We start from the raw sequence: 27,124 nt of genomic DNA on the forward strand, positions 1-27,124 counted from the left end.
AGGGAGCTGATCTTCTGATGCCACCCCGTAGCTAATAAATGCAGCTGAGGCACTTTTAAGCCTGTGATTGCAGAATACAAAAATTGCAGGCTTATATTGGACAAAAGGGTTGAGGATTCTTTCTAGGTGGAGGTTTTTCTGTTTGGTAGGACTTTGTTTTTTTTTGTTTTTTTTTTCCAAAAAAGCTGAGCTCATTTTAAAAATCTGTAAATATGAATGATAGTCTGGGAACACAGGCAGCAAAAATAAGCTTCTTTGGGTGTTTGAGTAAGACCAGCTGCTGCTTACGAAGATAAAAATTATTTGTCCCATACTGATGTCATTAATGAATGTTGTATGTATATTTTAAAAAGCTCTGATCAATAATGAAATATTTCATGAACCAATTGAAATTCAAAGTCATGAAACATAACCAGAAAGAGCCACATAATTTTGTTAGTAATTTTGACGATAATTCTTAAGTGCAGTGAAAAAAACCTGGTGCCTGGATGATTGACAAAAATATATTGTAAAAAAAATATTCTTAAACTAATCTATTGTCTGTGAGTATTTATGCCTTTATATTCAACCTTTTTTTCTTTATTGTTCTGTTTGTAATGAAGCTGGGCCTTATTTTTTCTTGCCAGTAATTTGATAAATGGCTTGAAAGGAGTCAATGGTGATGGCCTTGTTTGCTCCTTAGCAATTGTGTCAGGGGAGGGGATTTTGTGCTTGTTTGTTTTTAATTCTCTTTTATTGGCATAAATGATTTTATTAAACATCAAGGTCAGTTCACAAACTTGGGATGTTGGGTGAGAACTGCTAATCAAGAGGTCTGTTTTTTTTAAAGATGTCTTTAAATTTGAACTGAAGTGTGAACTGACAGAAATATGATTGTGATCAAGTGAGTAGCTGATAAATGCTGTTTTAGCAAGTAGGCTGCTAGCCTGTGGAACTGCCCTCTGCCAGGGCATCTTCAAGTAAAATGCTGCAGCTAATTTTATAAAAGCTCAAAACATTTAAGGCCCAAAATAACCATACTTGTAATTAGGGATACTAAAACAGAAGCAGTCAGATCCCTGAGGATTTAAAACAAAAAAACCCTCAAACTCCTCAGTCTCTCCCTACCTCAGCTCTGCTGACACGGCTGTGGCTCCAGCACATCCTGGGTGCTGCCCTGGGAATTTGTGGCCAAGCCAGAACCTTGCTTCAGGGAGAAGCCACTTTTCCTCAGCCACAGGCACACTGCACTAGAGGAGCAGTACATGGGGCAGTTGACTGAGCTGTGCTAGAGCTGAGCCAGCGCGGTGATAAGCTCTAGAAGCAGGTTGACAGAGCTCTGTGTAAGTTGAATCACATCAGCTCTATGCCCTCCTGTTGTATGCTGTGTCATGTTATGTTACACTGTGATATATGTCTGGGTTTCGTATGTGTACAAAGGACTATTTATGCTTCCCTTCTGCAGGAGATAGAAAAGTCCTAAATGAGATACTAATTTGGCTACACTTTCTTTTTTTGTGCAGACTGTGATGCAACTTCAGAAGATTTAATTCTGCCCTTTGTTACGTTTGAAGCTTCAATACACCTAATTTTTTGTGAGTCCTCTGGACAAGGTTTTGAAAAGCAGCTATGGCTGCTTTTCATGGCTGTTCAGACGTGCATGGCACTGTTTAGGAAAAGGGAGAAAAAAGATAAATGTGACCTAGTCGTTTATCTTTCAAGTCTGTCATGTGGCCTTCAATTAGTTGCACCTCAGTAGTGCAAGAGGGAGGGATGTGGCCTGCAGAGAAGTTTGGAATAGTCCAGGCGGAAATGTGCAACAGCTGCCAAGGAGATGAATCCACTGCAAGGTTGGTGTTTATCCGTGCAGAAGGGTGCAAGAATAAATACTCATCTGGCAACACAGTGGTGCTTACTAAAACAATTTGTCTGTAGCATAGATATTAAAAAGTTTGATTCAGGCCAGAAACAGTTCTGAAAGAGCACATTTAGAGGTGGTCATCTTTAGCACTATGCAGAAAGCAAATGACAGTGCAAGTAACAGATGATACATTATGAGACGCTGCTTGTATAAGTGTCCTTTACCAAACTGTTACAGAGATGAAAGTATTCCGACTCCACCTTTAGGAACATATTGTATTTCCCTATTTATGTTTGTTTCCTACCATGTGATGAGGTGCAAGGCAAGATGCTGCTTGCTAACTTTAGCCTTGCAGACTGTGGCTGCAGAAAGCTGGCAGTTAACGCTCTGGGAGGGTGGCAGTGCTTTGAAGGTAGCTGGGATGCGCTGTGCCATCGTTCTCGATGGCACCCCTAGCAGGGAGCGACCGGGGGAGTATTTCCAAGTCTTGTTTTCCTGGCTGGTGTTAATGTACTAACAGCGTCCTGCAGAAGAATTACTGAAGACTGTAAAAAGCATTAATGAGAAATGAAGAGCTGTTACTTTGGTGAATAAATGTAAGATATGGGCACTGGAATTTCACAGCCATTGCTGTATTTTTTCAGAGCTCTGGTACTGAATTGCAGGAATCACTCTGCAGATTGACTCTCACCTATACTCATTTTGCCATCAGAGCAAAAACAAACCCTGTCTTTCCAGATGTTCTGAGTCATCTTTATGCAGCTGATGATGTTTAGAAGGGGACAGGGAAAGAAAGGGTAGACGATGTCAGGAGACCACTTGTAGCTCAGAAGCCCTCAGTATACAGCCTGCAAAGGACGTTTTAAATTGTGTCTTCCTTGCCAGACCAGTGGATCATCAAAGGTCTGCTGGCTATAGGGGCTGTTCCAGATGTATTTGGAGCAGGATAAGGTCTCAGGATCTGAGATGGGAGCCAGGAAACCTGGGCTCTGTTTGGCAGCCAAAAGCTGTGGCACGGTCCTTTCCAGAGGTGTCATGATGTTGTATCTATTTCTTCCTCTGCAGCAGCATTTGCCCTGTTTGGTGTGGTAGGATGAGGGAATTGTAATGGTAAATGGACTTCAGTGAAACATACAATACCCTGATAAAAGGTTGTTTCTATCTTTGAAAGACTTCTTGCCTGGCAAGAACTCATTAGCCCAGGCTTCACAAAATGAAATTTAATGGCAAGCCATTGCAAAAAAAAATATTAGGCATATGAGGGATAACACAGATATTTAACACCACCAGAATTAAGAGTATCAATATACTTTTTGTCTAGGATTCCCTGTTTTTTTCTTTCAAGAAAAATCCCTGTGAAAAAATATTTTTAAATATAGACATTTGTTTTTAAAAGTGTTTTAAAAACATCCAGTGCTTTTAATAGTCTGTCTCTGTATTGTGTCAAATGCATCACCGTGTTAAGTGTTTCTATTTACTTGCATAAGGTGTGATAGCAATCCCCCTGACAGTGTGGCTGCCACCTCCTCGTGTTTTTGAGGATTGTCCGCATAAGACATGGGCTAAAATGTTTCACATAAAATGTTCTGAATGGAAGGAAGAAGGGGGAAAAAGAGCCACTGCAATTTTTTTTCTTGTAAAACAAGAGTGGGGACAAGCATCAATTACACTTTTTTTGGTGGCAGATTTTAAACACATTGGTTTTTTTAATATAAAATCTAATTCTAAAACTGATTCCCACTAGGAGTTTTTTAGAGAACTGAAGTCTGATGGGTCATATCACAGAAGATGTAGGATGATGATCTGTGTACAACATCTGGTAGCAAAGTGAAAAGTGTTCTGGGGATATTTACTCTCTGCTTGCATTTCTCTTGCCATTTCCTAAGATGTTCCCACCTGTTATTAGCAACACCCAAATGTAAGTCTTTTTGCTGGGTAGGTCTTTTGGTTTCCCAAATGGGTTGTTTCTTACAGAAACTAATTCTCAGCTCCTTTTATCATGCTCTGCTAATTCTGTCAGGGGAAGTTAAGATTATAGAGTCAAACAGTCAGAATTTAGGAAATATTGGAATTCTTCATGAGCCTGAATTTGGATCCTCTGTGATCAGTCATTGGCACATGGTCATTTAAACACTTGATTGGATATGTTGTGCTTTCCACAAGAGGCCAGGCTTTGCTCTTTTTTAGTGATAGTTTGGTTCATTTTAACTAGGACTCAATCCTGCAGCTGTCCTCAGACCCACCTGGAAGACCTGCAGTATTTTGCTGCTGTCTTTCAGTGTCCCTTTGCAGATGTTTTTCCAAGTTTTCTTGGATCAAACTCCCCGAACTTGAGGCTTCAGTTGAAGTTAGCCCTTTAGACCGACTGTGTGTGACACTTTGTGTCTGACAGGGAGCCTAAATACTCTGATACCTGGACTGAGTATGCTGCCCTTTGGGACCCATGCCTTGATATGATTGAGGGAGTCAGAATCCCTTCACCATTTTAAGAAGATGATAAAAAAAGAAAAAAAGCAAAAAAAAAAATAAAAATCAATTTGTTATAACTATGGATACACGTAATTTAAATCTTTACCCTGACTGAACTTTGATTATCTGATGGCAACTGGTAGTGGCATTAATTGTGTAACTTTTAGTCTCAGAGATTTTTAAAGACTTTTCAGTTTATTTAACTTCAAATAATTGAGAACCAGACTGCCCTTAAATTAGTGCTGCTTTTTCTTAGAGAGTCTTTTCTTAGTCTACACTGTAGATCTTCAAAGAAGCTGAGGAATAGGATATTCAGTATTTCTAATTCCTTTAATCCAGGGATATTGCATTAATGTAAATACTACTGCCGTTGAAATCTGTGTGGAACGTTGTTGTTTAATAATTACTTTAGCAAATGAACTAAATTTGAGGTCAAAGCATAACAAAGGAATAAAGTTCAGACGTCTCAGTTTTAGTAAATCTTTTTTGTGCAGTTGAATTTGATTATAGGATGTACCTGCACAAATCACTTAGTAGTCATTTGTTCTGTAAGTAAACTTGGAGAGCTTTTAGCATACAGAATGCGTGAGGTGAAGGAGCTTTGTGCTGAGTAGTTCTTTCTTGTAGCATTGGATATACTGACAATAATATTTTCAGACAGCCCTTATCTCTAGTTGTCCAACCACTCCCCCCACCTTGGTGTTACTTGCAGTGTTGGTGCAGTCCCTCCTGTCCTCCAACTTGTTGTGACAGCACCACATTGCTACATTGTAAACCTTGCTAAAGTCAAGGCGAGCAACATCCCCTGATCTGTGGAGCTGTGTGGTTGTGTTCAAGGGTCCCCAGGATGAGGGAAGAGACAAGAATCTTGACTCCATGTTTCAGAAGGCTGATTTATTATTTTATGATATATATTATATTAAAAATGCTATACTAAAACTATGCTAAAGAATAAAGGATTCATCAGAAGGCTAGAAAGGAATAGAATGGAATGATAACAAAAGCTCGTGACTGACCAGAGCCTCGACACAGCTGGAACAATGATTGTTCATCAAGTAAAAACAACTCACATGGACCAATCAAAGATGCACCTGTTGCATTCCACAGCAGCAGATAATTATTGTTTTTCTTTTCCTCTGAGGCTTCTCAGGAGAAAAAAATCCTGGCAAAGGGATTTTCATAAAATATCATGGTGACAGTGCTTCTTGTCCCAGCACAGAAGGTGAGCAAGGTGGCCAACTGTAGTTTGCCCTTGCTCATCCCTACAGGTGCTCTTGTCCTTCTCATGCTTAGACACAGCACCTATGAGGCTTTTCTCTTTAGTTATGTTAGGTTGTGGCCAGCCTGATGATCTCCCAGTCCTCTCTCTTCTGAAGAGTTTCTATGGCCTTTCAGAGAAGAGAGAGCAGCCTCTGAGTGACCCCGGCTGGCTCCCTTACAGTTTGTATTCAGTAACCTCTCCCTGCTTCCTGGAGTAGTTTTTAACTTAATGCTCCTCTTCCTCAGCAGCACTTCTCACCCCAGGTCCGTCTAAGCACCAAGGGCTTTCATCTGCCCTTTGTCTCTTGTCCCCTGTCCTATTGAGCAGTATGCACATCTTTTCTTTAGTTTTCCTTTTGCTGCCAACACTCCTGTAGACTAGCTGGTATTCCTAACGAATTTATCTTTCTGCTCCAGGTAGTAACACTGTGTGTTACTCTTACAAAAGTTGTAATGCTTGCTAAAAGTATTGTACTTACCCCTCTTCCCCATTCTGGTTTGGTTTTTCTAAAGTAAATAATTTTTCATTTTAGACTTAAACTTTTTTTTTTTCACAACATTTTGTGCATATGAGCCTATGACAGAGGCATTAAGTGGTATTAAGACTTAGAATATTTGTATGTATCTGATTTGAAAAATAAACCTTATTATTACATGCCATAATTCTTCAAGCTTCTATTCTAAAGCATGGTACAACATTTATTAAGAAAATGTATTAAGGAGATTTTCTTTCTTCCTTTGCTCATCCTGATTTAACATTTGAAATTATTTCAAATACATATTCTTTCCAGAGGAAAAAAATTCCGACTTAAAAAATAAATCATGCGTGAATGAAGAATATTAAAAGGTCAAAAAGCCAGAAAGCTAACAGAAGAGATTGGAGGCAGTGCTGCAGTGCAGAAGGAAATTTAAGCTTTTGTTTATCAAGAAGTATATCATTTGGATGAAAAACAGTAAATAGAGATGGTGACTTGTTTCAGGAATTTAACATATGTACCCTGTTACTCTGAATTCCTATTGCTTACAACAGGAGTACCTCATTATCCCAATTAGTGGTGTGTTGGGTTTTACACACATGCGTAGCGAAGCAGCTGCGTCCCCACATTGCAAAGCTCTTCACCTCTGAGCACAGAAGTTCAGGATCTTCGTATTGTCACTTTGCACGGTATGGAAAAAGCACATGGCACAGAGCCCAAAATGGTTTAGGCAGAGCATCTTCAGCTGAGTCTGTGTCTGTTAGCAAGACACTTGGCTCATCGTGCCACAACATTTAGCAGAAAATAGTGACGATTTTATGGAACTGAGAAAAAGCAAGTGGTTATGTTGAAGTCAAATTTCTGCACCATGAGACATCCTAAGCGTATCAGAAAAAAGAGAGCAGGTTGCCTTTAGCAAACTGAAAGTTAGTTTTGTGTGGATATTTTAATTGAGTCAACATTTCTGAGTGCATGAGTCAAATGACATTTGAAACTTCGGACAAGCACAGCGGCATGATCTGTTGTTGAAGAAATGAGAACAGACTGAGAACTTACGCCATAGTAAATGTAGAGCTTTCAAATTTCTTCCCCCCTGCTCTGAGAGCTGCTTAAAATCAGAGGTAGGGGAAACATTTAAGAAATAAGTAGGAATTACATGGGAAAGGACTTACTGAATAATATTGGATTGCAAATTTAAAGGTGGTGGGTACTTTGCATATCTAAGCAGCTGGTCAGGTTTATCTATATCCAGATGCACTGTTTTTGAAGCCAAATTGGCATTCTGAAGTTAATTTTACCTTTCAAAAAAAGCCTTGTAGTTTTTATTTATCTTGTAGGAAAAACATGCCAGAATCTCACTAGTTGCAAAAAACCTAGTTGACATCTTTAAGTGACTCTGAGTATTACAAGATTTCCATCATTCAGTAGTCTGGCGGTTTCAGGACCTCAAGTCATGGCAGCAAAGAGCATGCTGGGCATTAACTGCTGTGGCATCTACTCAGACAGGTGGCCAAATACCCCTGTGAGTGGGCTGATCAATTAGCACCTTTGCTTCAGTCTGCATTCGGTGTGAACATGGGATGTATCTTGAGAGTTTAGTGCTCAGGCTTCAATTCAGCCTAAGGTATATATGACTTCCTTGTAAGAGTATCAGTGGAAACAAAAGTATCACAATATTTTGTTTCATAGATCCCAAAAGACACTAGTGTTGGGGTTTTGCACTCATTCTTAGCGTGCTTAAGTAAGTTCATTCTCAAAATCAATAAAATCTACAGAAAACTGAATTTTAAGGAAAAAAAATGTGTTTAATGCTGAAAATTCCAAAGATAGAATTAAAAGTTCCATATTTTTTGCATTAATTATTCAGTTTATTTAGTAGATTTTGCCTCAAGTGGATTTGATTGATGTCTGGAAGATGGTTTAATTGTAACTTATATTAGATACTTGTTAAATCAACTAAAATTAAACAGCTTTTCCCATACTACCTCCCAAGTCTGCCACATGAAATCTAAAGAAAATGGAGATTTGATAAGGTATCAGAATGTGCAGTAACAAAGTTGAGAGTGCTTATTCATCTTCTGTAGCAATTGATTTAAAGCTCACAGTTCACATCCCAGAATGCTCCTGGTGTATCTTGCTGACCTTCCCACGTTCATAATGTTTTGTGTGCTTCTGGGATGCCAGTCATGTGATGCTCAAAGCACATTTCAACCTGAAGAAGGTCTGGAATTCACCTCCCCACCAAGTTAAGACTTGCAGAGTCCCATTCTTCAGTCTTTCCATGGGTCCAAACAGTATCTCAGGTCATGTAGAATGGTGACTTCATAATTAAGTTCTCTCTCTTACACAGTCAACTGGTTTTAAGAATATAGAGGAGTATCTGGACTGGGACAGAGAGGTTCTTAATGTGGGGTTTCACACCCCCAGTGAGCCCTGCAGTGAGCCCTACCTCAGCTTCCCTGTGTCCCTTAGTCTTTTTCTGGTACAGTATTCAGGGCTGTCAGAAGCATGAAGGTGACTGGCACCACCTTTGCCAGCTACATCCATAGGCTGGCACCTTAATTTTAACCTAGACTTAAATTCTTACCCCCACTATATCAGCTTATTCTTGGGAAGGTTTTCTAGCTCTCCTATAAATGACATTACATACATTGGTCTCACAAGGTTGGTTGTGTACTCTTCTTCCTAAGTGAGGAATTATGTAGGAACTGTAATGATTTGTGTGGGCAATTTTTTAAAAGCTGTTTTCTGTGATGAATGTGCTGGATGAGTTTGCACTGGAAGCAAAAATGTGGTGAGGTTTGTGATGGCTCATATCTTCTGTGGGCATCCTCTGGCACCCTGCCTAGGACCAGTGTGTTACTGTAGCTCGAGGGGTCTCAAAGAAAACATGAACTCTGGCTATTGTGAAATGCCCCAGATTCTGTGGTGATGATGCCACGCTGTTGTGGAAAGGAAAAGCCTTTCCCAAACACTGCATTCCGTGGATTCTTTTGGCCTCAGGACGTGAGGCACAGCTCATCTTTATATATAATGGGTGGAGGAGGCAGAGCTTCCCCATGCACATCCAGAAAAGATCATTGTGGTAACATGGGGAGATGATGAGCAACATTCCTGGGGAGCTCTGCCATCCCTGAATCCTCCATCCCAACAGTGCTTATGTCAACAGTGGCAGATTTCCTGCTTAATTCTTCTATAAGAAATATAAATTCAGGAAACTTGGTTGGATCTTGAGAAACCTTTCTGGTTGGGCTTTCTTTCTGCAGAATGAAAACACATCTGCTTCTGATCTCTGCTCGCCAAATTCTCAAGTGGAGAGGAAAGAGATGATATCGACATTTAGTTTTGTTCTGTGCTGTAAATTCAGGTTTATGTGGGGGGCTCTTTTAGCAGCCAGGTCCTCACAGTAGTGTTGATGCCGGGGTATGTGTGGACTGTGTGCAGAAAAGCACATGCCTGCTGCAGCTCATTTCCAAGATGCTTTTAGGCTGCCACATGTAAACAAATACCCAGAGAGTAAATTTAGTTTCTCAGAACCAAATATGTGTTTATACTTGCAAACATTTGGAGAGTTAAGTATCAGCCTCTTGGTCTGCATTTTTATTCTTAACCTTCAAATGGACTAACAGCTCATTGTAGCCCCTAAACTGGACATGTGGAAATGTAAACACAAACGATAATTTCTTCTTGAATTTGTTATTTCCCCCCACCTTTTCTTTTTTTTTAAACCACAGATTTGTTGTATCACAAACAGTAATTGCCATCATATTTTGATCTGTGCTCTAAAATATTCTTATTAGAGGAATTGCAATGTTTTATTGTCCAGATTGCCCAGATTTAGTAATTTTAAGATCTAAAGTCTGTTCACATTTAGTCTCAGTGCATCAATAAAATATGAATGGATTGGATAATGAAGCAATAACAGTAATTTATGTCAAAGGATATAGGCTATTGTTTACGAGTTTGCCAAAGCGCCAAAATACTTTATCTATAGAAAGAATTCTTCTTCTCCCTTGTGGAGAAATAAATAATGCCTCGGGAATATTCTGTCATGGGAGCCTCCTGCCATGAAATAAGTGGGAGGAGACAAGGCTGTGAAGGTTATTTTCCACTCTGGAAAATATTTATTTGATGACACAGCTCTTATTGCTAGTTTTTGGGTTTTTAATGCTAGGGACTAAATTGCACCCTCCTGGCTGGATGTAAGAAGCCTAAAGTTCAGAGAAGCCACCATGTTTTAGACCCAAACTACGTGTAGTCTGTGGATAAGCAGAAAATTGCTTATGAGGGATGAGTAGCTCCATCTGTGGTATAACAATATGTGGGCAGGAGAAGGTGAAGAGTTGGAGCTGGCAGCTCTGCAGCATCTATTACATCTATTCAGTGACCAAAACCCAGGCAGGCAGTGATGGCCAGGGTATTCTCCATCTGAAAACAATGCTTCTAATTTCTGTGCCATTCCCCTGTCTTGGACTGTTTGTGCTGGGGCCCATTCATCCTCAGGTGAGATGATCTTCAGACTCTCCTAATGAAATGTTCTCTAATCCACTCTCATCATACTTAAAAATAAGCTCCTTTACACCATGACCAATTAACTTTTCAAATTTCCTGTTGATAATGGTGGTAGTGCAGACTATTTCAGTCTGTCTTACTGGAAATTAGAGATACTATGATTAGTGAGAAGATTTTCAGGCTTCTCGTGTATGTCACCCTGCCTAATGATTGCTAAACTCTCAGTGCTCTTGAAGACAGTCAGAACAGTGAATTGCTGGAGCTTTTTCTTTGCTTCATTGGTTGGTTTTAATTCAGAAAACTCTATAAAATGAGACCTACTTTGTGGGTACTGTCCAGTAAAGAACTTCTTCCTGTGGATGCCTGTATTTCTCTGTATTGTCTACCTGTAAATATTTATAAAATGTTAAAATCTGCACAGTTGTGACTTGGAAAAGAATTATTTTGGGATAGAGAAAATTGAACCAAACTTTGCCTGTGCTGTCATTCTATAGATCTTTAATTCTTTGTGCTAGGTTCAAGGGACTTGTAGGCCTCTGGAGTATTTAGCCTACTGATTTCAACAGCTTTGTCGGTGAGGCAAAGATCTCAAAGTATTTTACTGATCCATCAAATCCCAATTTCAATCTGACTGTTGAATGACTACTGTGTCTGTTGGAGGACTAGGTTGGGGCTTTTTTCATAATTTCCATTTTCCCCAAGTGACCTTTTTTTTTTTCCTGTGTGAAATGAAAGGGTAAGCAAAACACAATTACACCTTTTTCACATATAATAAAGATATTATTTTGAATAAAGTGAGTTCAATGCATACATTGCAATTACATACAATATAGAACATATAATTCTAAATTTGTTTTTAAATAAAAAATTTTTAATGAGAAAATTAATTGTATTGGTATTTTATTATTTTAAATTATTTCATTCATTCAGTTTAGATACAGAATAGCAAAATCATTGTATTCAGAAATCATTTTTATCTGCAAAAGAATTTGGTTTAGTTATTAAGTTAGACTTCAATAATATTTTCCACATCTTTAAGTAATATTGCAATCCCTAGTAGTGTCTTTCATCCAGTAATCACAGAGCATTATACATGCCTTAGGAAGGTAAGGAAGAATCATTACAGATTAGTAAACTGAGATGTAAGGAACTTAAATGACTTGCTTGGAGTAGCACAGTGATTTGCGGTACAGAGAGTATAACCCGGCAGCTATCACTCACTGGGCTTCTTGTATCCAGCAAATCACTTTTAAAGGCCTTGGAAGGAATTCAGAGAAATCAAAAGCCTCTTGAGGTGTGTTCTGGTTTTCTTGATTGAAAGAACTGTGAGGGAATAGACTTTGAACCTTATTGTCTGTGTCCATCTTCTGAGTTTACTCACGTTTTCACATGCCATTCCTTTCCAAATTGAAAATGCTGCCAAGAGGTGAGTTGGTGCTTCTACAGAAACAGTCTAGGAAGCTTTGTTACTATGCAGAGGGGTTAGAAAACTCAGACGTTTTTGCATCTGTTTATTTTCTCTTATATATGTAGAGAAAAATCCAAAAGAAGCTCTGTCTTCCAGGCTTTCATTGGCCACATGGGAGATAGGCAATAGTCATGGCTGGCTTCTGTAAGAGCACTGAATGCCCTACAGACTTGGGAAGAAAATTATAGCTGGAGTTCCCTTGACTGCAGCCTTTCTAAAATACATGAGGTGACTGTGTTGCCCACTTAGATGTTCATTTTTTATTCACTTTTCTGTTCCACCTGTCTATGGATGGGAAATGCAGCTTACCTTCTGGTGCTGTTCCTCACTGAGTTAGCAAACCAAAGGCAGAAGAGTTGCTGTTACTTTGATGTATGTTTCTTTTCCCCTATATTTCCCTTACTGCTCTGCTTTCTCTTCAACTGTGATGATTGTCTTTTGCTTAATAGGAGATTTTCTGTTCACTCAGCTCCAAAATCCCATCAACAGTCTAAAAGTTGGTGGCATCCTCTCATCTTCTCTATAATTGACTAGTAAGAACTCTCCAGCTCACAAAACTTACTCCTTCGTCCAGTAGGGTATAGAGAGAACTGTGTTTTCCTAATGTGAGCTGTAAAGTGGTATTTGCACAATTTATTTGTATTTACTTTGTCTTATTTTATTTTTCTCAATTGGGAGAGTAGGGAATTGTGTTGTAATTGGGCACTTAGATGAATCTAGCAGCTGGAAAACACTCCATTCAGAGTGAAATGGATAGTGTGTGTTCACAATTGCTTAAATAACACATGTTTTAATGTAGGACTGTGTGTTGTACTCATTTTTTCATATAAAATATGGACTATGATAGGAAAAGTCAACATATCGGTGTTAATAGGGAATCTTTCCAAGACCTCCCTTTCAAGTGGATAAAAGAGTACAAATCTGGGATAGCCAAAGGTGACTACAAACAAATTGGCTAGTCCATTAGCATAGCTGTCCAGCTGCATCCTAGGCTCTGAGGCCACTCCAAAACCACAAGCCCGACCGCCTCAGAAGCCTGCCAAGGAGCCAGCTGCTGCTAATAAAGCAGACTCTACAGCTTGGCATCTGGGGCCTGTGATTCCCATCCAAAAGGAATTGTATGTGAAAAATATTTGAAATTTGTCTTTTTAAGTAGTGTTTTGCTTTGGAAAGAAAATACTTTAGTCTAAGCTTGCAACTAGTGAAAAAACTACCTAAGAGTACTTGGTTGCCATGGAAAGATAAATACTGTTCTTGTGTAAGGAGGTTGGATGTTGGAAGGAGGAACGTTGTTCATTTAATATCTGAGAGGCTTCTGGTTCAGCATTTCTGGGTTATTCACTTAGAAAGACCAAGGTGTATCTCATTATTCATGCTTAGCTGTGTGCAGTTTCACAGGACACTGTTTCAAAGAATTGAACTGTAGGGTTTAAGCAGAAGGGTGCATTCCTGAGAATGGATAAGAATTAGCACATTAATTTTTTCGCTTTTAAATAATGAAAAAGGAGAAATTTCATTCATTTTTCAAAGATGAAAACAAATCCTATTAGCCATCCATGCTAAATTAATAAGCTGCTTGGAATGATCTACAAACCAGTTCATTCCCCACACACTCTCCACTGAATAATGAAGCATGAGAATTGAAAAATGAGTTGGTTGCATTGGTTATGTGAAAAATTAAAGGCAAAACCAGCTCTGAATTCCAGCTCTCTCTTTGCCTTTTTTTTTTTTTTGGTTTTTTTTTCTAGAGGTGTAGGTCCTGTACTTGGTTGTCGTGGCAAAACCTGTTTTCCAGATTTCTATGGTTGGTGTCAGGGTGTTTTGAACCAGTCTTGATAGTGGTGCTTCTTCTGGCTCTCGAGGCAGAGAAGTTAAGTGCTTTTCCCCCAGCCATGGAGGGGTCCAACATCAGAGCAAGGCACAGATTTCCTGCTACCAGGTGTGCAGGTGGTTCCCCAGACAGTGCCCCACTTTGGCATCATCCAGGATCCTGTACCTAGTGGTCCATATCTGGGATCATCATTAGGTTGCCAGTCATTTCTTTCACTCCAGTTATTACTTGGAGATTACCAAACCAGATCCTTTGCTCATTTAGAGGCACAGTGCATACTTCTACCATCAGTCATACACTCAGCAGCTCAGGAAACAAGAAGGGGAAGCTTTCTTCTGACCTGAAGCTTTTAGTCTGGCAACCAGCCAGAAGATGTCATCAGCCTCAGTACAGGCAATTTTGTAATCTTTCTGCAGATGGTATTCTGGGGTATTGGATATGCATGGAAATTACTGTGGGCTCCAGTAGCTGAGATTTATTAGTGAAGAGGGTTTGGAGTGTAGCAGTGTTTGCTGGGCTGAGGAGATCAGCATCCCCTAAAGTGGAGTGTGGCTGCCTCTCTGCCCACCCTTGAATCATCTCCGAGGATACTGCTGTGAACCCAGGCATCCATGTGTGCTTGCTGTCTGAGCAGTTCTTACTTGAGGGACAGCCTGTCATACGGCCTCATTCTCTGTATACTGAGGACTTTTTTTCTTTTTTTTTTTTTTAATAGCTGTGGCCTCAAAATTGGTGTAAATTTATTTTGTGTTCACTTCTACATCTCCTTTCAGCTGGCTGAAAGGGATAAAATGTCTTAAGCTTAAATTAGAATTAGGCCCCCAGTGTTTTCCTCTGTGTGAGGATAAAGATCTTATAATAGATAGAAAATTGCTCTTTGTATTTCAAAGGTAAATTTACGCTTTTTTTTTTCTTCTTGCTTATTAGGTTGGTGTGAGAATAGGACATTTACTCATTATCTCCTGCTAAGACATTTATAATAATAACAATTAATAATTAAAGTACATAGCACTTCATTGGCTTATGGGAAGAGCTCTCACTGCTTTACATCATTTACGTGCATTCAGTGTGCGTGGGAGGTGTAGGGTAAAGCAGTAAGAATGTAACCTCAATCTCTGTTTGTCTTTTTATTTAACCTCAGCAATGCTCAAAATGTGCAAGATTACCATGGGATATTTCCTGAGCTCTTGATATATCAAAGCCCAGTGTGTTATACACAGTCATACCTGCTTCTTCCATGGCCATGCAGTGCACAGAGATTTAAATATGCTTTCAGACAGGATGTGATAATCTATAGATGCCTACACATTTAATATAGGTGAGTGTTGCCTGTAGTATTATCCAGCTGGGCTTGTGGCTACGGCATGGAGCTGATTTCCAAGATGTGTCCCCAGTGTTGGAGCTCAGTTGAGGTGGTGCCTGTGCTGGTACTCAAGGCTGCTGCTTCAGCTCTCTATTTCTGGGAATGACATTGAAGCTCGAGTGGGTGGGGATTACCCAGTGATAAAATGTGTGTGCAGAGAAATATGATCCGTATGCATTAAGTGCTTTTGATTGTCAGCAAAAGTATCTGTGCAGAGACTTGGGGAAGGGAGCTCATTGCCCTTTCTCTTCTACTGGAGATGACAGTGAATGTCATTACTTGATAGCATGGTGATCACACTAAAAACCAGTATTTTTTCTGTTAATGGCTCTTGCTTGAGTCACATTACAACCAGGTGAGATTGCAGAGGGATTCTGATGTCTTGACACTTGGAGCTGTGTTCCCTCTCTGCTGGTTTAAACGGGAAAAACTGGAAAGAAGGAAGGAGGAGGCCAGGAGGAAAGGCATTGGTGCAAGGGTGGTGTTGTATTTCAATGAAACGTCTGATCATCACCTGTCACTGATGCTCCCCTTACAGTCTCCAACTTTTTTTCCTACTAAATAAGGGACTAAACAAAGGAACTTGTTTGAAAGAGTTTAGAGCTACTAATTTAGAAACATCCATCTACCAAGACTGTTATTTAGTGTATGCATAATTATAAGCACTAAAGTAGAGCCGCTGACATTAAAGGGGCAGTTGATTAGCGTGATCAGAATTACTCACAGACTTAAATATTTTCTCTGTTCAAGGCCTAAAAGCATATTAGAAGTCACTAAAGTGTCATTGCTGCTGTAATGAAAATTGCAGATGTTTTGCTATTATTAATCCATTAGCATAGCATGGTTAACTTAGCATTGTTCCAACATTTACCTGCTGTTGTCACTACACCTAAAGCTATCAGAGTGTGCTGATTGCGTTGTAGAAATGGGATTTTCTCCCTCTCAGCAGGCAGTTACATTCCAGGAGCTCTGACTCCAGTTCCCCTGGCTGCCCATCTGGAGTTTGGTCCTCAGGATCCTCCAGCTCCTGCAAGTTCTTCCCTCGATTTCAGCTTTTCTGCATAGGTCACAGTGGTGACAGGATGGTGTCCTCCTTCCAATTGTTTCTTTGTTCTCCTGGCAAGCACCCTGTGCTGTGAGTAAATACTCCAGTGGTCAGAGAGCCAGGGATGGTTGCAGCAATTGAAATTCTCAGTTGTTGCCTCAGATCGGAGATGTTTAGGTAATTTTTCTAGCATGTGGATGTCTTTTTACACAGCATGTATTTACCAGTGAGTTAGGGGAAAATACTGCTTTTCCCTGTGAGAATGCCTCCCTTCTTAAGCAATATTTCCCAGTTGCTGTGTGTGGTTTGTGGTTGTTCAGAAGTGGGTATGATTTTGAGAGCAGAAGGTCTTGGCCTGATCGTCTTTTCCAAACCCTGTTTCTCTATTGCGAAAGACATCCGTAACAACAGAGTGTTTTCAGGCTGCTTTGGAATTTCTTTCCTCTCCCAGACTGGCCAACCCTCTGCCACCTGACTGTGTGTGTACTGGGTGCTCCTCATGTGTAGAAAAGACTAACTCGGCTTCTGGCACCAGCTTCTGTACCTTTGGCTAGATATTCTTATTTGTGTTTTAGCATACTCTTGGAGCAGATTGTGTTTAATTTCTTTCTTTAATGCTAGTTACTCCTTGAGTATCTGTCATTTCAGAGCTTTGTTTTGTGATCTAGCTACTTTAATTCCAAGTTAAAAAGTATAGTAGAATAATGCATTTCGTAGCTATGGCTGAACTCAAAATGTTGGTTGGTCCTGTTTTGCATTTGCAAGGCATTGCTGGCTTGGAGTGGGTACAGGCGCCATAGGAGTGGGTGGCTGGACGTGGTCAGGGAGGGCAGGACAAGCATAGCATAATTCTGGATTTACCCAGGTAATGCACACGCTTCTGCTGCGCTGTTTTGCCTTTTGCAGTAACAACCTTTTTCTTTTGCTCTGTTTCCAGCAGTCCTATGCACCAGCTCCCCACCCCATGGCTCCTCCCAGCCCCAGCACAAACAGCAGCAACAACAGCAGCAACAACAGCAGCGGAGAGCAGTTGAGTAAAACCAACCTGTACATTCGAGGCCTTCCACCCGGCACCACCGACCAGGACCTTATCAAGCTGTGCCAGCCGTAAGTGCCCTTCCCATACTTGGTGTCTTTTGTAGGAAGATGTCAGAGCTGGCCTTCCTGCTTACACTTGTGTGGCCCCTAAAAGGCATCAGAAGCCTCCTGCACTTGAAGGTTGACTGTTTTTCCTTTAGTTTGAATGGCTAATTAATGCCTGCTAAAAACCTTCAGGTAGTGAGTTTAGGGGAAGAGAGGTGAGGGCCTTCACATTGACTTCTGTTTGCTCTAATGTGGTTGATTTCTTGTGTTAAAAGGAGAATTTGCATGGCAGGAAAACCTCCCTAATGACAGATTTTATAGTTATAATGATCTGTGAATCACAACCCAGTGCACAACACAACATGGGTGTTCCTCCCTAAATCATTTATCATATTTTATGATTGCTGTGTCACATTGCTGGGCTCAAAGATTGAGAAGTATGAAACCCACTGAAGGTGGCCTTGTAGCCATATAATTAACATCTAATTAACTACAGTGCCACTGAAAAATGATGCTGTAGAAAGTGGCACCTTCTACCTCCCTGATTATCTTGAGAGCCATATTTGCAGACTGTACTGATAAAGATTGGGGGTTTTTTGTGTTTTATTTGTGTTGAAACCAAAGAAGTGGCATAAAGGAGCTTTTTGCTCCTCATGTATCATCAAAAGAACTACTTCCTAAAAAGTTGCACTCTTCTACCCTTCTTCTCTTGACTAAATGTAGTGGACAATATGGAATGACAACATGATTGGAATTCCAAAGTCTTGGTTATTATTGTTGACATGTGGGAGGGGAATAATCCAGTTGGAGATTCTAGCCAGAGATCACCATGGTAGAATTTAGCATAACATAGCATAACACTTTTTTTTTTTTTTTTTTTTTTTTTTGCATTGAAATAAGCACAAGGACAAATTTGAAAGGAAAATGCACTCTTGTTATGATGCAGAACTGCAGTGCTTTTGCCATAGAGTCATCTGTTCCAAAAGACAACATCATCTCTGTATTTTGTCATCAAAAATCAGCTTTCCAATAGATATCAATAAATGAAATCTGATAAAGTAAGGAACAATCTGGGGCTGATCTACAGACCTGAATCCAAATGACTGTTGTTTTGAAGCTCGCAGTAGGAGTAGCAATTCAGTGGGTTTCGACAATTTTATGGTATTCTGCCTTTCCTGATTTTGATTAAAAATCCTGGAAGATTTCCCTGAGTACTTGTCATGTGGGCATGATTGGGCAGGACTGCAGCTAGCAGTCTTACTGAAGCCTTACCTGGACTTGAGAGAGCTTGAAACTCTTCCCTGTGACTTTCTACTATTAAAGCTTCTGTGGGTAGAACTGACTCACTGCTCGCAGGAGAATAGCGTGCTGGTGATGTTTTGTATTTCATGCAAGCTGAAATGTGAGTGTACCTGTCCAACATTTGTACAAACTACATTCACTGACACTTTCCACATGTGACAGTCACAGATCATCCCAATTCAAGGGCCAGATCCTCAGTAGGTATAAAGGGACTGTTGTCTACTGATGTTCAAAAAGCTGGTTTGCGTTCAAAAAGCTGCTTTGCAATACATCTTCTTGCAGTCTGACCCTTCTCCAGTTCACATAAACCCTTTCAGCTGATCAGGACTGAACTAACAATTCCTAAAGGAGCCTCACAGCTTTGGTGCTTAAGTGCTGCAATTGTGGTATGAGACTGTGGTGTGAGCAGTGATATTTGAGTCATGAAGTTCAGGCACTGTGTCCCTACCCCTTGTCTGCGTATGGGAAGTGCAAATCAAGTATCTCAGAGCTTCCTTTTAGCACTGTGGCAACTTTTTTAATGTGCTCCACTAAACTTAACCTGATTCAAGATTAGAGGGCTTTGTCTTGCTGTCATGAGGTTCTTGTGTGAGCAGATGCTCTTTAAGAAAAATACTGCCACTAATTTTGCTGATTTTTCTATCCTTCGGCTGAATGTCAGTGAGGAGAAACCAGATAGTTCTTTTGACTCTTTTTTTCAGAAAATTAAAAGAATTTATCAAGGCAGAAGAGAAAGACAATGCAGGGAAACTTAAACATATGAAAATACAAGAATTTGTACTGGTTGCTGTGGTGGTGCATTTCCCCCCCCCCCCCCCCGCCAACCTGCTTTCCAGGCTGCAGTGTGATCTGAGAAATGCTTAAATCTGATTTTTGCTCATACTCTTGCCAGTGGTGTTTTAAGCAATCTCAGACACTCTTGCTCATGACAGCAATGTGTAGATTTCAAGTAATACATTGCAAGATGTTTTCTTTACCTTTGCAGGTGATTACACAGTAGAAGTAGATAAAGCTCCTATCTCTTCACCTGTTCCCACTCCCAAAAAACCTTCAAACCCAACCCCCAAAACCCCACTAAAACCAAACCAAAACAGCCTGCTGCTACATGAACAAAGAGGATTTTTCTGCTTAGAAATGTTGTCCTCCGTAGAGCTCTTTTTTAGCTTACGTGGCTGGGGCTTCACCAGGCATTAAAGTCTTCATGTGAACAGGTATTTACAAATGAACAGAAGGTGCTGGCTCCTAGTCTTCCTGCATAGCCTAATATTAGCATCATTTGCTGCAAGATGTGAAGTAAAAACCTTAATTCCAATCTATAAACTATATTATTATTTTGTAGTACAATATTTTTGGGGAGCTGTATTTAAGGGAAGTATTCACCAAAGCTGGCTTATGTCCAGCCCACTGGTTCTCATAGGCTAGCTGCCAGTGCCTAAAATGAGCCCTTCCGAACCCATTGCCTCTGCTCTAGCATGGGACAAGGCTGCTAGCAGTACAACTATCATTTCTAATGTCTCACATTTGACAGGCTGAGTAATAATGTTCTAAACCCACAATATTTCCCTGTCAGAAGTACAGGAAAGGCTGTAAACACTTATGTTTACATGTGTATATTATCATAGCCCATCCCATTTTCAGGTTTAGCCCCATATGGATGCCACCCTTCAAGTCACGTGTAAAGTTTTTCATTTAATTTCATTTTGTGAGGTGAGTTAAGGAAGCAAAACTCCTTTAATCAGAGTTGTTTGATAAAGTATGGGGTTGTTTTGATGAATCCTGCCTGCTTTTCTGTCTTTCTACTGTGTTTTTGTTGGTGTGCGTTGCACACTAAACAGAAAACAGCAGACTGGAGTACCATTGATGCTTGAAGTGCAGAGTCCATTACACGTGATGTGAGACATTTCTGACAAATGTTCCGACACTATCAAACCTTTTATCAATTTGAGAGTAACCTTGTCACAGTAATCTGTCAAACTGTTCATATAACTAAAGGAAAACAAGTCATCATAGACTGTACAGTAGCTGAGTAAATGAAAAAAAAATTGCTACGGGAAGATTTTTCTTTTTGTGTGGTTCTGATCCTCAGCAGTTGGTTTAACATGTGTCCAGCAGAATTTCATCAAATTCGCTTTTGCAGCAGGGAGCTGTTAGGTTGCACTGTATCTTTTGGGACTCTGTACAATAACTCTTTCAAAAGTTACATCAAAAAAGAGTAAAAGTGTTAAAGCAAGCAAGAATCTGTTGTTCTTTTGGGTATGCATAATCTGGATTTTCATAAACACTGAGTAAAGGAACTGCCAGAAATTGACCTTGGCCTCTCTTAACCTTTTCTGAGGTTCTTAAAAAAGGAGACTTTATACTTATCTGTGATTATATTGATCATCAGAACTTACTAGTCTAAAATCTAAATACTTGCATATGTCGTAATGTTACTAGTAAGTATCACATAGTTATTATTTATTTCTCAGAGGTACATACACTCTGCTGGTGCAGTGATGCACACCATTGTATGTGTATCTATCATTGTATGTGTATCCAGTAAAAATAGACTTTTTAACAAAAGGGAAGATAATCAGCCTTAAAATGTAACATTTTAGATAGGAAAATTTGCATGGTGTGTCATTTTACAAGCAAAATATAAATTATTATCTTTGAAATATTCATAATCTGTCACTTTAATTTTCATGCATTGCCTTATATTTCACCCAGAAGAATTCTAAGATCTTCTTAAAAACATACACAGATGAATTAGTGCCTTATTGTAATACTAGACTCATCCTGTTCTTCCTAACTGCATCCTGGTGAAGATAAGTTGAAAGAAATCTCATGCACAAACTAAACATCTGAGCTTTATGAGTTTAAAACATACACAATTTAAAGAAGTCAGTCTGCTTCTCAAGATTTTGGTATTTCTGTTTGTTCTTACATTTTTGCACCAAAGAAGATTTAGGCCTAAACTTTTTTAAAAGATAAAATAAGCTTTGCAGAAGGGGAAGAAAATTTGGGAAAAGAGTTGCTTTATATCTCTTCTTACCCCCCACAAGAAATTTTGAAAAGTTGGCTAAAAACTCCAGCATTTGGCTAAAACCTAAGCCTTCTGCATTGCACGATTAAGACATTGGCAAGTATTCAAAAGATGACCTCTGTCCATCTTGATTCAGTCAACTTGAGTTCTTTGTGTTCCAGGTAAAATTAAAGGGCCTATTTAATTAATTAAACAACAACAACAATAGAAATATCTAAACCTAGAGAGAGTAAGTCTGTGTGCTGCTCTGTGTGCTAACTCTTGAGGAAGATAGGACAGAATTCTCTGAGGTTTTCCAGGTATGGGAAATCCCTGCTGCATAATGATTTCCATGAGTATTGCTTTCTTTAAATAACTTCTAGATTGGTACTTTTGAGCAGATTATTCAATGTTTTGTGGCTGTTTTAGGTTAGTGGGGTTGGTTGTTTTAATGGGTTTGGTTTTTTTTGTGGTTTTTTTTTTAATTTCTCTTTTGTCCGAAGGTATCCTGATTGACTCCTTGACAATTTATTAAGTGTGAGATTTTAGGCTCTCCTTTGATTTTGAATGTCCTTGGTTTTGTCCCGTGGAACGCCTGAGTAAATATTCAGGCTGTCACTGTTTAGGTTCTACTAAAGGGTTAGTCCCAAGGCTAATGTAACTGATGTTATTGATTGAAAAGTCACACATTAATTTACTTAAATTCTATACTATTTTTGAAATGAACTGTGTGCATTCCTTTTGCCCTCACAGAAAAAGGCCGAGTTCATTGAGGTTTCAGAGGGGTTCAAGGTGCCTTTCAGGATACGTTGTTTTGTTAATAGCTGCAACAAGTGTAACATTTCCATTAGACCAAGCCTCATAGCAAATTCATAATGATCATTCCTGCCATGTGTTAAGGCGGCAAGAGTTATACATTCCTGACTATTTTTATTTTCCTTTTATTTTGTTTAAATAACAAGACTATATTATATTATCATATTATTTTATATTTATTATATTATATGAAAACTGATGAAATGAAGGTGTGGGAAAGTAAATTCTCTTCCTTTCCTTTTCTTACTGCATTAACAAGTTAAATAAAATTAATTGAAAATACTCTGAACTATGGATAAAATAAAGGTTCACCAAAATACAATTGCCATAGTGAGCTCAGGACCAAAAATACCAAAACAATCTCAGCAGTAAATCTGTTCCACAATGAAGTCAGACAAAATTTGTACCCAGTGTAAACTGATGTTCTCATCCTGACCCTTGTGAAAACAAAACCCAAGCTATTTGAAACTTACGGACTTACAGAGCATTAAGCTGTGTCTGCTCCTCAATTTTTAAGAAGTAACCTTTGGAGTGGTAAAGGAATTTAATGCATTCCGTAACATTCTGTCTGTTAAAGCAATGTGCACTCTGTCTTCCATATTAATTCAAACAGAACCACAACCTCCATCCCTCCTGTAATTAATATCAGCTGACACCATTGCTCTGTGATATAGCAGAGACTGAGAGGGCAGGAAGGTGAGAGCACTCATTCAGTGGGATTAGCTCATATAGGAACCATGTGGCATCACAGGGAATAGTTCCTGCTTAAAGTCTTGGTGGATATTTTGGTTCGGTGTATCCTGGTAATATGAGAACTGGGAATGGCTATGAAATCTGCTGAAGAGATCAGTCTTCATGGGAGCTAAAGAAATGCCCACACTTGAGGGGGAAAAAAAGTAAAAAAACTCCAAATCTCTCCCTTTCCCCTCCACTGGATTTTCTTTGTTATTCCAAGTAAAATCAGGAAGCAAAGTCAGTCCTAAGAAGGGTGTACTGCTGGACCAAGCACCCTGCTGGACTAATGTGCTGATAGAAAGCAAGGAGGGAACTGCATGAGTGTATTCCTTTGATTTGTTAATGTTTGTGTTTGCAGACCAAAGAAAAAAAACACTGATGCATTACATTGAAGAAATCTGCATTCTTCTCAAGGTCTTTATATCATGGACTTTTCCTTAAAGTTTATTAAGAGGGGCAGGATGGGGAAAGAAGGGTAATTTTTTAAAGTCAAAATGCTTTTTATCAGGAGCCAAACGGTGAATGCTAAAGATGCATAATGTAGGCATAAAAGCAGAGAAAAGTGATGCTGTGGACATGATTTGTTAATTTTTTGCATTGAAGACATCTTTATAGTGGTGATGCTTATCAGTGTTGTGAGAAACATTGTGGAACTCTCTAGGTCTGAAGTGATGCAAAGCAGTGACCTTGTATTTCCTTTGAACAACATCTTCATCTCCAAAATCAGTTGCTTTGCAGTTTTACAGTCAGTTATATGAATATTATATTTTTTCAGTGTGTAAATATGGACAGGGATGTGTACAGATTTTACTTCCTTTACCTGATATAATTGAAAAACTATTTGTACATTCACTGCCATTGAAATAATCCCCAAACGTGTTCCATTGTTAGAAACAAACATTAAAGCTGCCTCAGTAGGCAACAAACCAATCCTCTTCTTACCATGCCTCTTTCATCAGGGAAAACAAAACTTTGGGTCAGCAAATGCCCACAGCACTACAGAGAGCTCCATCTGGGATGTGAACGTTCCCATTGTCAGGAAGAAAGGCAGAAAAATAATCTGCGTAAAGTAATAAATGGGCACCTGCACTCTCCTCGTTTTGAATGTGCCTGTCTTTTCACTGGTGTGCGACAGAGTGTCAGTGAGAGTTTCTCATCTCCTTTCAAGTTGGATGAACCTGATTTAATGGAAGATATGGGGGGAGGCAGCATTTTCAGACACTGCTGCTGAAAATATTTCTTCTGATGAATTTTAATTGAAGTCCTTGTGGAATAAAAAAGAAAGAAAAAAAAAAAAAACCAACACTCCACAACTAAAAAGAGAACTCAGAAATATTGAGTTTTCTGTAGCAATGTGAAGGGCATGACCATAACAGCCACTTGTTTTGCTTACTGTGCAGAAGGGGTGTTGAGATAGGAGGGCAACACAGCTAATGAGCTTCTTCTAACCTGTGCTGACATATATGTTTGCAGTCTTTCCTTGTCCTCTTTCTTTCTCCACTTCTCCAGCATACTTTTTGTAGAGCCAGTCAGCTGTGGCATCACCATCCATTAATGAGGCTACTCATGTCTCCATTTGAGTCTGAAAGTGCTCATGGCCAGAAACTGTCCAAAGGACAGACAGACTCTCCACCATAAAAGTCTGTGGGACATGTCTATTTTTATAATGTGGATGTTCTCTGTGAAAGGGCTTTCATAACCGTGGATCTCTCGACAGTTTGAATTTTTCAGCCCCTTAAGGTGTCTTGTAAAACTCTGATGCTTGGTTTCTGTTTTCCAGTGAGGCGGCTGGCTGAAATGCTGTTGGTTTGACAAAGGTTGCTTCACTGCTGTCCTTTAAGTCATAGCGGTGTTTTGTTGGTTTTTTTTTTTAGTGGCATTGCAAGTTCTGGTTATCTTTATTTCTTCTGTTTTGAAGCTTATCCATGTGTTTTAGATTTGTCTGCATTTTTGGTGTTTGTTCTCCTAAATTCCATGGTGTCAGGTTCAGTGTGTCTTTCTGATCTCATATCCTTTGAGAGCTGATGGCAGCAGTGGGAGAGCAGAGCCAGTTGCTGTCTTGCATGTGCAGAGTGGAGATGGAAGTTCTGTGACTGGCATGTGGTTTATACTCCTTAGGAGCCACCAGCTTTTCAGAGGAGATGGAGACATGCTGTTCACACTCTGACATTTGTGTAGCAGAAATGTTTCTTTAACCTTTTCCTTGAAGGTATGACGCAGATAATGTTCTGCTCTGTTTGAGAACTACATTGTCCTAAAGCTTTGCTGAAAGAAAACAATACCATGCTTAACAACCCCCCTCCCCAAACCAAGAATAACCTGGGCACTGCTTCCAGCTAATGGCAAAAGCCTCAATGCATGCCTGCAATTTCTATGCAAGGGGAAGCGGCAGGCCAACTTTGGTGGCAAAGCTATTGAATATTATCAGCACGAAAACAAAAATGTCATTGTGTTCAGCTGCTAGACTTTCTCATACCATTCCAAACAAGCATCGACAAGAGCTCTGTGCTATGTAGCATGCAATGTCCTTCATTCCAAGTATTTGGTAACTTCCCAGAATTATTTGTGTGACAAGTGTTGCTACTAGATTTGTGTTAAAAACTGCAAAGGCTTTAATTTGTTTTAAAGATGTTCACTGGAGAAGGAATTTCTTAGAATTGTTGCAGCTATGTCAGAGGTTTTTCTATTTGCCTCATTATAAACACAGACAGGAACAACGGAATGTTTTCAGCCTAATTTTTAAAAGATGTTGGACTGACAGAGATCTAAAAAGGTTTTCTCTGTCTTGGGCATGTATTTTCTGTGTCCCCATCAGGAGTTCTGGGGAACGTGGAGACCTCTAGATTCTGGTTCTCTTGGAAGGTATCGAGTCACAGCTCTCGGGGCAGCCTTGAATAAAACAATGAAGGCAATAGCAATGTGGAATTATTTGACCTAGTATGAAATTAGATTTCTGCCAATAGACACCCAAGTCCTTGGAAACTTCATGGAAGCACAGCAGTCTGTTCAAATAGCAGTTATTGCAGGATCACAGGCATGTTATTGTTTCAGTGTGATGCAGGTAATAAGTGAAGCATTTATGGATATTACTGCCTGGTGATCACATGAAAAAAAAGAAAACAGACATGCTTTCCTTACTTCAGCTTCCCAGTTGAGCATTTCCATATTCTCCTGGGGTTATAATCCAATTATGAAACTTCAATTATTTTCTGTAATTCATTGATTCAAGAAGAACATTAACTTTTTAGCTTTTTTATAGTAGGGAACTAATAATTAAAAGGGATAAAATTATTCACAAAGTCATAGGATTTAAGATCCAGAAGAGACTAAGGGACAGTCTACCATAATTTTCTGGTTGATTAAGATCTTTAAATTTCCTTTCTTTGTTCCTGGATTAAGCATAGAAATTTATTTTGATGTAAAGAATGTGTTCCAGAACAGCACCCACTCTGGAACTGAAGATATGAAAACAACAGCAAGCCTACCACTGTTGCTAAGAGTTTGTTCATGTTAACCATGTTCCCTGGTCAGAATTTCTAACCCACTTGCAAATCAAGTTCCTGGTCTTAATTTTTCGCTGTTTGTTCTTGGTGTAATGACATTAAGGATCTCTCTGAATTCTCTTGCTCCATTCTTCTCCCAGATGCACTTATGCAGTCACTTCTCAGATTTTTTTCCTTTAAGAATCCAAATAGATGGGGCAGTTTAAGTATCTGATTGTAAGACAGTTTTCTCCAGCCTTCAGATAATTTCATCAAGGACTGCAGGCATCATTTAAATGTTTTTAAAACTAATTATTTCATGTTTATGAACATTTGTTATTATATTTAGTTTATGTATGTTTGCATATATCCTTAAGTGGATGAAATGTATTACTGGGACATCTGCGTTCTTAAGCAGGAGAAAGGATGCTCAAAAGC

General features: G+C 39.4%; 1 protein-coding gene across 8 annotated transcripts in view; it reads left to right on the forward strand.

Moving 5' to 3' along the window:
• The window catches only part of RBMS3 (RNA binding motif single stranded interacting protein 3), a 705,955-nt gene that overhangs the window by 339,302 nt on the left and 339,529 nt on the right, over window positions 1–27,124 (forward strand). For 5 of the 8 annotated variants that reach the window (XM_038127643.1, XM_038127646.1, XM_038127645.1 and 2 more), the window contains one exon: window positions 17,202–17,371. In XM_038127643.1, the coding sequence (XP_037983571.1) occupies window positions 17,202–17,371 (170 nt within the window). The remainder of the gene's footprint in view (window positions 1–17,201; window positions 17,372–27,124) is intronic. The other 3 variants (XM_038127644.1, XM_038127649.1, XM_038127651.1) reach the window with 1 other exon arrangement.

This window comes from Motacilla alba, chromosome 2, assembly GCF_015832195.1.
Source record: "Motacilla alba alba isolate MOTALB_02 chromosome 2, Motacilla_alba_V1.0_pri, whole genome shotgun sequence".
In the NCBI taxonomy this organism is placed as follows: Eukaryota; Metazoa; Chordata; class Aves; order Passeriformes; family Motacillidae; genus Motacilla; species Motacilla alba.